At 41.5% G+C, this 15,528-nt stretch overlaps 1 protein-coding gene across 1 annotated transcript in view; it reads left to right on the top strand.

Moving 5' to 3' along the window:
* Positions 1 to 15,195, top strand: part of fut8b (fucosyltransferase 8b (alpha (1,6) fucosyltransferase)) — a 22,093-nt gene extending 6,898 nt beyond the window's left edge. The window contains exons 5-9 of the mRNA XM_063001698.1: positions 2,039 to 2,276; positions 7,903 to 8,149; positions 10,191 to 10,367; positions 10,450 to 10,600; positions 10,966 to 15,195. Coding sequence (XP_062857768.1) covers positions 2,039 to 2,276; positions 7,903 to 8,149; positions 10,191 to 10,367; positions 10,450 to 10,600; positions 10,966 to 11,295 — 1,143 coding nt within the window. The 3' untranslated portion in view covers positions 11,296 to 15,195. The remainder of the gene's footprint in view (positions 1 to 2,038; positions 2,277 to 7,902; positions 8,150 to 10,190; positions 10,368 to 10,449; positions 10,601 to 10,965) is intronic.
* The last annotated feature ends 333 nt before the right edge of the window (positions 15,196 to 15,528 follow it).

The raw sequence follows: 15,528 nt of genomic DNA, 5'->3' as shown, positions 1-15,528 counted from the left end.
TTCATCCGCCTCCTCCTTCTCACGGATCTGCTGAGGTTCATTCATCAGTTTACCAGTTTATCTATCCCTGCATCACGCTGTTCATCCATCCATCAATTTATTCATCAATCCATCCCTTTTGTTCATCCATCCTTAATTTTTTGTCTCTTTTTTAATCCATCATCCATCCATCATTCACCCATCATTTATCATCTCTTAATTTGATCATCCACTAATCTTTGTTAACTTTAACTTTTTAATTTATCCACCCAATCATCCATTTGTTTATTCATCCACTTATACATACATCCATGTATTCCTTAATTTGTCCATCCATCAGTTTATTCATCCATTCATTGATCTACCAGTTTATCTGTCCCTGCATCATGCTGTTCATCCATCCATCCTTAATCTTTGTGTCTTTTTTAATCTATCCATCCATCATTCATTCATCATCTCAATTTTTTTCATCCATCCTTAATCTTTGTCTCTTTTTATGCATTCATGCATCTATGCATTCATGTATTCACCCATCTATACATACATCCATGTATCCATTCATGTGTCCATCCATCTTTTCATCCATCAGTTCATTTATCTATTCATCACGCTGTTCATTCTCCATCAATTTATTCATCCATCTATTCATCAATTCATCCCTTAAATTGTTTATCCATCCATCCTCAATATTTGTTTCTTTTTAATCTATCTGTTCATCCATCCATCTTCCATCAGTTAATTCATCCATCTACCAGTTTATCTATTCGTCCATCACACTCTTCATCCTCCAGTAATTTATTCATCCATTCATCATCTCTCAAATTTTTCATCCATCCATCCTTAATTTTAATGATCTTATTTAATTAATTATTTAATTATTACACCTATCCATCCATAATTCATCCATATTTCCAATAATTTGTCCATCCATCATTCATCCCTCAATTTGTTCATCTCTTTATCTTTTAATCCATTCATTCATTAATTAATCAGTTTATTCATTCAACCTTCTATCCATCCATAAATGTATTCATCTATTCATCCATCTACCAGTTTATATATCCATCTATCAGTTTATTCATCTATACATCAGGTTATTCATCCATCTACCAGTTTATTCATCCATACATCCATTAATTTGTTTATCATCTCTCAATTTGTTCGTCCATCCACCGATTATTTTATCCACTATATAGGCATCAGTTTAGATAGATAGATCACTTATTAATCCCAGAGGGAAAGTCAAGAAATAAAGTAATCAAATTGTTTATTCATCCATTCATAAATGTATTTATCTAATTATCCATCTACCAGTTTACATATCCATCCATCAGTCTAGTCATCCATCCATCCATCACTTTGTTCATCTGTCTATCAACTTATCCCTCAATTTGTTCATTCATTCCTCCATAATTTTTGTCTCTTGTTTAATCTATCCATCCATTAATTTGTCCATCCATCTTTTCATCCATCCATAAATCTATTCATCTATTCATCCATCTACCAGTTTATACATCCATCTATTTATTTATCCAGTATTGTGTAGTTTTTTTCTCTTTACAGCCTCTGATCATTACTTCTGATCATTACATAACTCCTCATGTTGTGACTGCAGTGAGAGACTGAGGCCTGATGCCGTGTTTACAGATGTTTTGTTTATAATCTAAATCGTGCAGATGTGCTGAATGTGTCTTTATGAAATGAAACGTTTACTGGATGAATAAAGTGAACACAGTCGCTCTGACATGCTGATTTGTGTTTCTGCTCCATCGTGTTGATTTAATGTTTACTGATACGTTTAATACGTTTAATTCCTCTTTAATCAAGTCATGAAGTCTCACTTCTTTATTTTCACTTTTATATTTTGCTTTTTATCTCTTTAATTTCAACATGTTTGTGCGTAATCAGTAATTAATTTCATTTAAAGTTGATTAAACGATTGTGTCTCTTTTACTGAGTGACGTTTTCCTTCATCACACTTGTATTATCTGTTGGGATTTGAACCGATGATCATTATATCGTGTTTTAAATGACTCATTGATTTGTTTTTTTTACCCAGAACCCCGCGGACTGCAGCAGGGCGAGGAAGCTGGTGTGTAACATTAATAAGGGCTGCGGGTACGGATGCCAGCTGCACCACGTGGTTTACTGCTTCATGATCGCGTACGGTACGGAACGAACCCTGATCCTCGAGTCCCACAGCTGGCGCTACGCTAACAACGGCTGGGAGACGGTGTTCAGACCGCTGAGTGACACCTGCACTGACCGCACCGGAACCTCCACCGGGCACTGGACGGGTGAGGAGCTATTTTATTTTGGTGGGGGGTTCTGGATGCGTTTTTGGGAGGCGAATGGAAACTGGAGTGTCCAGAGGAAAGCTGTACACATTACTCATCAACAATGACTGGAGGTAATGACTGAACCCAGGTCTGTAGGGTTACCCCTGTGTGCCACCTACGCCACCTTCCACTTTGCTCACGCTAACCCACTACCGCTGGGATCCAGGGTTCGAATCTTCTGAGCTTCTATCAGCCGGTTAAACATCTACATGCAGACGTGATTGCCTGCATGTCCTGTCTGGGCTGTGTGACTGTACCCACTGTGACCCTGACCAGCATAAAGTCCACAAGTCCATTTGTTAAGGCTTTTCACAAGATTTTGGAGTGTGTCTGTGGAAACTTGTGCTCTTATTAACCTCATTGTAAGCTCATTGGTGATGGAAATATAGGCAACAAATGTGGTGCCATATAAAGAAGCCATGTCCATCAAGGTGATGCCAAGAAAAGAAACCATGTCAATAGAGGGGCAGTGCCAAATAAATCAAAGAAACCAAGATAATCTAGGTGGTGCCAAATTAGGAAACCAAACTTAATGGTGGTGGTGCCAAATATAGAAACCAAGTCAATAGAGGGGTGGTACCAAATAAAAGAAACAAGTCAGTCAAGGTGGTACCAAATAAAAGAAACCAAATTTATTGGTCGTGGTGCCAAATAAAGGAACCAAGTCAATAGAAGTGTGTCAAATAAAAAGTGGTGCCAGATAAAGAAACCAAGTCAATAGAGGTGGTGCCAAACAATGAAACCAAGATAATCTAGGTGGTACCAAATAAGGAAACCAAATTTAATGGTGGTGGTGCCAAATATAGAAACCAAGTCAATAGAGGGCTGGTACCAGATAAAAGAAACCAAATTTAATGGAGGTGCCAAATAAAGGAACCAAGATAATCTAGGTGGTGCCAAATAAGGAAACCAAACCTAATGGTGGTGGTGCCAGATAAATAAATCAAGTCAGTCTATGGCGGTGCCAAGTAAATAAATCCAAGTGGTGCCAAATAAAAGACAAAAAAGTCAATAGCTGTAGTGCCAAATAAAAGACAAAAAAGTCAATAGCTGTAGTGCCAAATAAAAGAAACCAAGTCAGTAGAGGTGGTGAAAATCAAAAGTGGTGCCAATGACAGAAACCAGGTCAGTCTAGGGTGGTGCCAAGTAAATAAATCCAAGTCAATAAAGGTGGTACAAAAAAAAGTAAATAGCTGTGGTGCCAAATAAAAGAAGCAAATGTATTGGTGGTGGTGCCAGACAATGAAACCAAGATAATCTAGGTGGTGCCAAATAAGGAAACCAAACTTATTGGTGTTGGTACCAGATAAATAAATCAAGTCAGTCTAGGGTGGTGCCAAATAAAACATAAAAAGCCAATAGCTGTGGTGCCAAGTAAAAGAAACAAGTCCATCAAGGTGGTACCAAATAAAAGAAACCAAATTTATTGGTGGTGGTGCCAAATAAAGGAGCGAAGATAATCTAGATGGTACCAAATGAAAGAAATCAAGTCAATCTAGGGTGATGCCAAATAAAAGAAGAACAAGTGATGCCAAATAAAGAAACCACGTCAGTAGAGGTGGTGCCAAATAAAACAAAAAAATCAATGGCTGTGGTGCCAAACAAAGAACTAAAGACGATCAAACTGAATCTAACGAACACTCATCTGCTCTAAATCTTACTGACTAGTGAAAATGTTTGCATGTTTATTTATGTGCGGTTGAGTGACTCTCCATGCGCTATACGGATCTCCGTATGAACCCATCTGGTGCAGGTGAAAAGAAGCGGTCACTAATGCACACGTGTCGGAGGGGGTGTGTGTTAGTCATGACCCTCCTTTTTTAGGACTGGAGGTCTGCAACAGTAGAGCGAGAGCGAAATGCAATCAGGGAATTGGATATGACTAAACTGGGAGGAAGTAGAACCGCTCTTGCTTGTTCAGCACTCAGATACTCGTGAAACACTTGGGCCGGCGGCGTGGGGGTAAAAGCGTGGCTGTCAGACGTTCTCGTTAAAGCGACGGCGGGAGAGAGGAATCGTTTTTACTCTTTAATATTTAATGCTGTGTGCGCTGGAGGTTCTGAGCATGCTCAGTAGAGACTTGGCAGTGCTGCTGGGACGATTGTGTTTGCTGGCGTTTGATTGAGACGCATCGGAACTGCTGTTCTGCTTTGTGGGTGCTCCGTTCTCCTCTCATTCATTCATTCATTCATTTATTCATCTGTAGTAACCACATCATCCTGGATGGGGTGATGCACTGTAGGGTCAAAAGTATTCGGACACCTGACCACAAGCTTGTCGGACGTCCCTGTTACAACACAGCGACCTCTGAGAAGCTTCTCACAAGATTTTGAAGTACGTCTGTGGGAATTTGTGCACGTTTAGTCAAAAGAGCTGATTTGAAGGGCTGGGCGCTGATGTTGGAGTTCCAGTTCAATCCAGAACTGTTGGGTGTTTTTGGGTGTGCAATTAAGCTGGAACATTAAAGGACCTTCCCTAAACTGTTGCTGTGATGTCAGAAGCATGTGATTTCCTCTATATGACACCTGTTGGCAACCGTTGAGGCTGAAACACACGTTCAATAATTAGAAGGGGCGTCCCGGTTCTCCTGGGTGCTCTATATTGCCCCCTTGTGACAAACAGACTGGCACCCTGTGATGCTAAATGTCCTGACTGGTGCCCAGTTTTGACCCTTGGTGGCGCTCTTGTGGTTCAGTTAGCATTTTTTCTGGTCTTACAAGCTTTAATGTTCCAGAATGATCGTTAATCTTTGGAGGGGGGGGCGGGGGTTCCTTTGGGTTCCCTTGTACATTTAGGAGTCCGACACGGACTGATGTAGAGGAGTCGGAGGCGGCGTGTGCCAGCCTGCGGCCGTTTCCGTCCGGCGAGGGTGTTGTTGAAGGAAATTGGAACTGGAATTGAAATGCCAAGGAGTCGGTTGATAAATATATTCAATATAGAAGGAAAATATAGAAATGATACAAAAATCAACCAAAACAGAACCGACCCCCCCTCATCCGCCCCTTTCCCTTTTTTACCCACCTCCCAAAAATGTAGATTGTGATGCCTGTTTGGTGGACGTGATCATGAGGGATCTGTTAGATCTATTAGATCTGTTAGATGTTGATCGGTTGGAGGTTCCTAATGCTTCACGTGGTTCACCAGCGAGTGGGGTCACAGGCAGCGTACGAGGAGGGACGAGCCAGGAACCTCCGGCAGGTTCTTAGGAGACACAGGGTCTAGCGCTCTCTCAACACAGACGCATCTCCCATCATCCTACACTCCCGAGAAGAGGGCGTGTCTAAATCCTCAGATCCCTTAAAATGCTCCTACTGAGGCTCCTTAATTTTGATTGCTGATCTGACTGAATGACGAGGGAGCGTCCGACGCCTTTTCAGCGCTGAAGTGCATCAATCCCAGCATTCAGTGCGGCACGACTTTCCTCACGAACAACGACAAACGTGGCGGACGAATATAACACGGAGCAACCAACGGAGTTCCTTTCACATTATAATGTAAATAAATTCTCATTGATGTTTAATCTGTATAAAGGTGTCATTATACGAGTGTCGTTTATTTGTAAGTTTAGGCTCATCAGAGACAGTTTAAGCATTTTTGGTACACGGAGCTAGCGGGTTGTGCCGCGTGAGGCTAACTGTGTTAGCTTAGCAAGCTAAAACTGCAGTGGTGCAAATAGAGCGTCTAAATAATCCGCCTCATGAGCTCCACGTCTGATTAGATCTTCTCTACTGAGGCAGCTGATCAGGAAGGCAGTTGGCAGCAGGGTGGGTCTTCACATTTACATTTTCAGCATTTAGCAGACGCTTTTATCCAAAACGACTTACACAATGAGCTGAACACGATGAGCAATTGAGGGTTAAGGGCCTTGCTCAGGGACCCAACAGTGGCAACTTGGTGGTGGCGGGGCTTGAACCGGCAACCTTCTGTTTACTAGTCCAGTACCTTAACCACTGAGCTATCACTGGCCCGGGCTTCATCTTCACCCGGGCTTAAACACTCTTGTGAGGATTTCCCAGCATGCTTTGAGCACGTGGGTTGTAAACCCCCGCCGGGTGTAGGAGAGGACGCATGATTAATTCGGCGCTGTACAGCTGACTGTGCGTATGCAGATGAGACCCGGAGCGAAGACTGTTCAGGTTACACACCGCTGAGCACAGGGTGATCGATCACAAATCCAGCAGCTTTTCTGTTCACACACACCAGAGATGTTCACAAGTCACAAAATACCGAGTCCGAGTCAAGTCACGAGTCTTTAGGCTAGATTTCGAGTCAAGTCACGAGTCTTTAGACTAGAGTCCAAGTCATGTCATGAGTCTTTAGTCTAGAGTCTGATTCAAGTCACGAGTCTTTAGACTAGAGTCCGAGTCAAGTCAAAAGTCTAGGTTAGAGTCCAAGTCAAGTCACGAGTCTTTAGGCTAGAGTCCGAGTCAAGTCACAAGTCTTTAGGCTAGAGTCTGAGTCAAGTCACGAGTCTTTAGACTAGAGTCTGAGTCAAGTCACGAGTCTTTAGGCTAGAGTCCAAGTCAAGTCATGAGTCTTTAGTCTAGAGTCTGATTCAAGTCACGAGTCTTTAGAGTAGAGTCTGAGTCAAGTCACGAGTCTTTAGACTAGAGTCTGAGTCAAGTCACGAGTCTTTAGGCTAGAGTCCGAGTCAAGTCACGAGTCTTTAGACTAGAGTCCGAGTTAAGTCACGAGTCTTTAGGCTAGAGTTCGAGTCGAGTCAAGAGTCTAGGCTAGAGTCCGAGTCAAGTCAAGAGTTATTATAATAAACACAAAACATATATTTTAAATGTAGCGTAGAAATAAAGAAATAATCTGTAAATTCAGATAAAAACAACAACAGATTAGCGAGTGTATTTAGCCGTTTTACTTCGTGCCTTTACTTTCCTCCTCATTGTGTAAATGAATGTAATTTCTGTAACAAGAAGGTTCCAGTTAAAAGCTTCAACTGACATTTTGTTTTCATTACAAATTACGGCACAGCGGCCAAAATCCCAAACACAGCAAAAACAATCATAACCGCTGCTTACCTTAGCTTCTGTTCTTCCAGATGCTATTACATTTATAAGCGTGTGTCCCATTAGGAATAGAATCCGTTATTTTGTAAATGTGCTTATAATTAAAAACCTCCAAACTTTTCCCGGTCGTGAAGTAAAACAGGAAGTCGTTAGAAAGCCGATCGAGCGTTTCATTACCACGTCATCTGTGTGACGCAAACTGAATAAATGCAAATAACAGCATTTCTTACTAACAATTACAATCAGAAGCTCTGATTGGGTCAGAAAGCGTTCTTTCAATTATTAGCCTTACCAGACTACCAGTTATGTGCATTTAACTTTGCAGCAATAGTTTGGGGAAGGTCATTTCTGTTTTTGGCATGACTGTGCACACTAAGCAAGGTCCAAATTCCAGTAGGCACACTCCTAAAAAGGGCCTTTCCAGAAAGGTGGAGACCAGAAACAGCACCTCCACATGTATAATCATGGTTTTGGGATTCGATTTTGGAAGCTTGGTCAGGTGTCCACATACTTTTAGCCATACTATAAATATATATATATATATTCCTGTCCACTTTCTCTGTTAGGTGAGGAGCATGATGGCGACGTCCAGGTGGTGGAGCTGCCCATCGTGGACAGTCTGCACCCCCGACCCCCCTACCTGCCCCTGGCAATTCCCGAGGATCTGGCGCCCCGACTTCAGAGGCTGCACGGCGATCCCTCCGTCTGGTGGGTGTCCCAGTTTGTCAGGTACCTCGTGCGTCCTCAGCCATGGCTGGAGAAGGAAATGCAGGAGGCCGCCGTCAAGCTGGGATTCGAACACCCGATCATCGGGTCAGTGCTCTTCCACTTCTGTTTCTCTCATACTTTATACTCCAAGACTCCAATACTTTTTTTAAGATTAAAGAATCTACAGCAGCTTCTAATCTGAGTCTATGAGACGTACAAAAAAGTTCCAGACGTTTCAGATCTGGGAGCTAAAGGCGTAAGCTGGTTTCAGGGTGCAGAATCATCACGATGATGAAGATAATAATCATGATGGTGTTTATTAGGATTTTAACGTCATGTTTTACACTTTGGTTACATTCATGACAGGAACAGTAGTTACTCATTACACCAGTTCATCAGTTCACAAGGTTATATCGAACACAGTCCTGGACAATTTAGTGTCTCCAGTTCACCTCACTTGCATGACTATAGACTGTTGGAGGAAACCGGAGCACCCGGAGGAAACCCACGCAGACACGGGGAGAACATGCAAACTCCACACAGAAAGGACCCGGACCACCTCGTCTGGGGTTCGAACCCAGGACCTTCTTGGTGTGAGGCGACAGTGCTTCCCACCGAGCCACCGTGCTGCTCAATCATGATGGTGACGATAATGAAAAAGACAATGATGATGATAAGGATAACAGTGGTGATAATGATGATGATGATGATGATGATGATGAAGATGATGATGATGATGATGGCAATGATGATTAAGGTGATGACAATGATGATGAAGATAAAGAAGATGACGACGATGACAAAGATGACAATGATTACATGATGATGAAGCTGATGATAATGATGGCAATAACAATGTTGAAGGAGATAAAAATGATGATGATAGTGATGGTGAAGATGAAGATGACGATGATGACAATAAAGATGACGATGATGACGATGACGATGATGACAATAAAGATGATGATGATACGACGATGATGGTGATGCAGATGACGATAGTAACCGACAATGAAGATGATAATGACTGATGAAAACGATGATGACGATGATAATAATTATTAGGATGATGAAGATGAAAGTGAAGATGAAGATGACGATGAAGATGATTATAAAGATGATGACAATAATGAAAAAGATGACGAAGCGGATAATTATGAAGACGATGATGATGATTACAAAGACGAAGCTGATAATGAAGATGATGCTGATGATGACAATGATGATGTTGACAACGATGAAGATGATGATAATGACAGTGATGATGATGAAGATGATATTGATGATGATAAAGACGATGATGATGCTGATGACAAGTAAGATTGAAGATGATGAAGATAATGAAAATGCTGACATTGATGATGATAATAAAGATGATAATGATGAAGATGATGCTGATGATGACAATGATGATGTTGACGACGATGAAGATGATGATAATAACGACAGTGGTGATGATGATATGGATGACGAAGATGATGCTGATGAAGTTAATAAAAATGCTGGCATTGATGATGATAAAGATAAAGACGATGATGTTGACGACTGTTATGATGATGATAAAGATGATGACGCTGATGATGAAGACGATGTTTACAACTATGATGATGATAAAGATGCTGAAGGTGTCAAGGATGAAGATGATATTATAATGAAGATGACGATGCAGAAGGAGTCTGTGTAGGGTGTTTAACAGAAGAATGTAAATAATAATCTGATTGGTCGTCGGTGGACACGCCCGTCCTCTTCACGTTGCCATGGGTAACACAGGCGCGGTTCTTCAGGACTCTGAGGTTTCGGGAGGACACGTTTAACCCCCGCTGAAGGGTAACGGTGCTGCGCTGATGCTCTCTGGCTCATTTCCTCGTCTCCTCGGGGCGTTAAACTCGAGGGCGGAGCAGCTGGATTATTTACATGAATCACTTTTACCCTCCTGATTAATTACACCAGTTTATTACCTCATTTAATTCATCAGGACTTTATGTTTGGAGAATGTCGGGTTGCCAGGTATTCAGACTAATAAAACCTGGATGAATAATTTCAGGGTGGCACTGTGGCACCTCATGCTGTGTGTGTGTGTGTGTGTGCGTGTGTGTGTGTGTGTGTGTGTGTGTGTGTGTGTGCGCGTGTGTGTGTGTGTTGGCAGGGTTCACGTGAGGCGGACGGATAAGGTGGGCACGGAGGCGGCGTTTCACCCCATAGAGGAGTACATGGTGCACGTGGAGGAGCAGTTCCAGCTCATGTCCCAGCGCAAGCAGGTGGATAAGAAGAGAGTATATCTGGCAACCGACGACCCCTCTCTGTTACAAGAGGCCAAGAGCAAGTGAGTACAGTGTTCCACCCGGGATGATGTCAGTGGTGTTGCCGCCGGGGCTGATGGGTACTCTGTGGTGTGTGGTTCTCAGGTACCCCGGGTACGAGTTCATCAGTGATAACGCCGTCTCACGGTCAGCAGGAATCCACAACCGCTACACGGAGAACTCGCTGAAGGGCGTCATACTGGACGTCCACTTCCTGTCCCAGACCGACTATCTAGTCTGCACCTTCTCCTCACAGGTACACACACACACACACACACACACACACACACACACACCTTCTCACAGGTACACACACACACACACACACAACCACACACACACTTACACACACACACATTGACTATCTGGTCTGCACCTTCTCCTCACAGGTACACACATGCACACACACGCACACTGACCTGTACAGAGGACACACCCGTTTTACAGAAGGTTGCATGTGTAGAGGCCACGCCTCCTTCCCAGGACAGGTACGGAGGCCACGCCTCCTTTACAGGATAGGTACAGAGGCCACGCCTTCTATACCTGGACAGGTACAGAGGCCACACCTCCTTCACATGTACAGAGGTTAAAATGCTTTACCTGTTTCTCCGTGTGAACCAGGTGTGCCGAGTGGCCTACGAGATCATGCAGACTCTCCACCCAGACGCTTCCTCGTACTTCTACTCCCTGGACGATATTTACTACTTTGGAGGACAGAACGCACACAACCAGATCGCCATCTACCCCCACCAGGCTCGCACGCCGGACGACGTTCCCCTGGAACCCGGGGACGTCATCGGTGTGGCCGGGAACCACTGGGACGGCTACTCCAAAGGACTGAACCGCAGGCTGGGCCACACCGGCCTCTACCCGTCCTACAAGGTCAAGGAGAAAATCGAGACGGTGAAATATCCCACATACCCCGAGGCAGACAAACTGCTGAACTCATAAACCGAGAAACAGCAGGAGACGGAAACGTCCAGCTCAGGATAGAACGACGAGACATCAAACGAGACAGAACGAGACAGACAGGGTGAGAACGAGCTCAAAAATATGATTTTATTTTCCTGTAATGAGACGGAAGTGGAAAAGACTTTGTTCATTAAATAAAAACAGACACACGGATAAAGAAAGGGACAAAATGAGACAGAACGAGACAAAAAAGAGAAACAGGGAGAATTGGTGTTAAAAAGAAAGACAAGACGTGAGAGAAATGAGACAAGAAATAGAAAAGAACCACTAAAAAGAGAAGTGGGCAGAAACAGATGAAAGTAAAAGGAGACATGAAGAGACGAACATTTTAGAATGAAGTTTAATAATATACGAAGTGAACAGAAAAGCTTCTTAAAGATTCAGAAAGACCTCAAAAAGAAAGACGGAGATAAAAATAAAATATAGAATAACTGGGACAGACAGGAACAGGGTACAGAAAAAGACAGAAAGTATATAGAGACAGACATAAAGAAATAAAAACTATGTACAGAGACAAAGACTAAATAAGAGAGAGAGTCATAAAGACAAAAAGAACAGAAATACAACCACAGGGACAAACAACTGGAAAAAGACAAAAAAAAAGGGACAAAAGAAATCAACAAGAGACAGAACAGGACAAAAGGACAACACAAAAATATAGAGGAATTGTTTAGGTATAGAAAATAATAAACAAGGCGCATAATAAAACTGAAATGAGAAACAAAGAGACACGAGGGAATGCGAGACAAATAGAAAGACCAAAGGCACGAGGCAGAGGTAGACAAAACAGACAGAAAGAGACACGAGGAGGAGTAAGATATAAAAAGACAGAGACAAAGAAACATGAGGTAAAGCAGGACACAGAAATACATTAAGAGACATGAGGTAAAGGAAAAACAAATAGACAGAAAGAGAAAAAGAGGCACGAGGCAGAGCAGGACACGTAAATACAGAAAGAGGAGAAGAAGTAAGATACAAAAAGACAAGAGACAAACAAACATGAGGTGGGACAGGACACAAAAAGAGACAAAGGGACATGAGGCAGAGCAGGACACGTAAATACAGAAAGAGTCAAAGAGGCATGAGAAGAAATAAAATACACAGAGACAAAGAAACATGAGGCAGGACAGGACACATAAAGACAGAAGACATGAGGCAGAGCAGGACACAAAACAACAGAGACAAAGAAACATGAGGCAGGACAGGACACATAAAGACATGAGGCAGAGCAGGACACAAAACAACAGAGACAAAGAAACATGAGGCAGAGCAGGACACAAAACAACAGAGACAAAGAAACACGAGGCAGAAGGCAGAACAGGACATAAAAAGTCAGAAAGAGAAAAAGAGGCACGAGGCAGGACAAGACACAAAATTCAGAATGAGTCAAAGAAGCGTGAGGAGGAGTAAGATACAAAAAGACAGAGACAAAGAAACATGAGGCAGAGCAGGACACAAAAAGAGACACAAAAAGACATGAGGCAAAGCAAGATAAATAGAAAGAGAAAAAGAGGCACAACGCAAAGGAAGACACAAAAGAGCCAAAGAGATGAGGCAGAGCAGGACACAGACAGAAAGAGAAAAAGAGGCACAAGGCAAATAAAGACAGAAAGAAACAAGGAGACATGAGGAGCAGGACACAAAAAGAGAAAGACATGAGGAGGAGCAGGACACGAAAACACAGAAAGAGACACGAGGCAGGGGAGAACCCAAAAAGAGAGGCAGAGGCAGAGCAAGACGAAAAGACAAAGAGAAAAGGAGGCACGAGGCAAAGGAAGACACATAAAGACAGAAAGACATGAGGCAGGACACAAAAAGAGAAAAAGAGGTAAAGCAGAGTAAGACACAAAAATAGCCAAAGACATGATGCAGGACACAAAAAGGGACAAAGAGGTGAAGCAGAGTAGTACATAAAAAGACAAAAAGAGACATGAGGCAGAGCAGGACACTTCAAAACAGAAAGAGACAATTTGCAAACCAGGAGACGATGAGATCAAAGAGTCAGAAAGAAAAAAGAATCCTAAAGAGACAGAAGTCAGACATCTGAAGACACAAAGATAAAAAGACAGTAAAATGAGTCATGAAACAGAAATGGACAAACAGAAAAAGACAGACAAAAACGTACAAAAGAAAAGAAGTGTGGAGACGAAAGGTGAAAGAGACGTCCAGACACGAGACACGAGAAGATGAAGGAAAAAGATAAAACCGAGGAGACGTGACGTGATGAAAGAGAATCAACAACACACACATAAGCAGAACTCGGACCTTCAGGTCATGTGATCTCTTCTTCTATATGGAGTTTAAGAGACATTGAGATGAGTTCAGAAATATCTGGACACTCGCTGTGAGTTCAGGTGTGTAAATATGTGTGATTTTTAAACCAAGAGACAAAAAACGGAGATTAAAACTCAACAACCTGTACAGAAGTCATTCAGATAACCAGGACAAAATAACCCGGACACACTGAGGAGACACCGAGGACATTAAAGTGTGTGTTGTGGTACACAGTGCCCTGATAGGACCTCTGGGATATGAGCGGGCACAGAGACGCTCTGTTCTGTATTTATTTGTTTCTTTTTTTGTTTATTAAATTATTTAATAATCACGAGTGTTTTTAAATACTGTTTCTATATCAGATCTAAACATGAGAACTTGGAGACTAGAACCTAAAACATGTAAAACTAGAGAACTGAAGAACTAAAGGAACCGAGACTCATGCAGGTGAAACTTCAGCTGTAGAAATTAAACACAAACACAAAAACACAAAAGTTTTTTTTATTTAGAACCAGTTCACGTCGACCAGTTACGAAAGACAGTGTAAACATGTAATACTAGAGGACTAAGATCTAGAACGTTTAGTCTAGAATTAAAAATAGAGGACAAGAAATAAAGAACTAGAGAAAATGAAGAACTACAAATATAAAACTAGAGGACTAGAAATGTAGAACTAGAGGACTAAGATATAGAACTTTTAGTCTAGAGCTAGAATTATACAACTAGAGGACTAAAATCTAGAACTAGAGGACTAGAATTATACAACCAAAGGACTAAAATCTAGAACTTTTAGTCTGGAACTAGAATTAAAGGACTAGAGATGTAGAACTAGACGACTAAAATCTAGAACTTTTAATCTAGAACTAGAGGACTGAAATGTAGAACCAAAAGACTGAAATGTAGAACTAGACGACTAAAATCTAGAACTTTTAGTCTAGAACTAGACCTAAAGGACTAGAATCTAGAACTAGAGGACTAGAGATGTAGAACTAGAGGACTGAAGTGTAGAACTAGGATTTAAAATAAGTTAAAAGAAAGAACTGGAGGATGAAGTAACAGGCAGTGATGAGATATGAAGACATTTATTTATTATTTATTTATTGTTTATTTATTAGTTTATTTATTTATTTATTTATTTATTAGTTTAATAGTTTATTTATTTATTAGTTTATTAGTTTATTTATTTATTTATTATTTATTTATTTATTAGTTTATTTATTTATTAGGATTTGAAGGTGATGTTTCCCACTTTGGTTCCATTCATGGCAGGACAGCCGATTACTGGTTACCCATGATTCATCAGTCTAGCCAATTTTGTATCTCCAGTTCCCACAGAAAGGACTCGGAGCTCTCCACCTGGGAATCGAACCCAGGACCTTTCCACTGTGAGGCGACGGTGTTACCCACCTCAGTGGAAACAAAACTGTGAAACTGTGAAGCGGTTTGATGCCAAAATGATACGACAACCACCCGAGACCTAAAACGATTGGTTTTCTGTTAAAGCATCTGATTCTGATTTTATATTCTGGAGTCTAAAGTTTATAGACGCCCTGTTTCTGGAACTCTTCTTTTTCTGTGACTGAATGATTAAAGTATAAAGATGAATTCTTTTATCATTTTATTGTGGCTTTTCTGGAAATAAAACATTTCCTTTGTTCGGTGTAGAATTAGGTGGTGTAGAACATTTCACAGAATCCATTACAAATTACATTTCAAAAAAGTTGGGACACTATAATAAAAACTAAAAAAACTGAAACGTCATTTGTTAATTCACTTGAACCTTTATTTAACAGACAAAAGGACAAAGAACAGATTTTCAGTGTTTTCAACACAGAGCCTAATTCAGTTTGTTAAATATAAACAAACACACTCCAAAAAAGTTGGGACGGGGGCGTGTTCACCTTCGTGTTTCATCAGCGTTCCAATATGAGACTTTGT

The sequence above is a fragment of the Trichomycterus rosablanca genome, chromosome 9, assembly GCF_030014385.1.
Source record: "Trichomycterus rosablanca isolate fTriRos1 chromosome 9, fTriRos1.hap1, whole genome shotgun sequence".
NCBI classification, from domain to species: domain Eukaryota; kingdom Metazoa; phylum Chordata; class Actinopteri; order Siluriformes; family Trichomycteridae; genus Trichomycterus; species Trichomycterus rosablanca.
The sequence above is the reverse complement of the archived record's forward strand: the minus strand, read 5'-3'. Positions and strand labels throughout refer to the sequence as shown.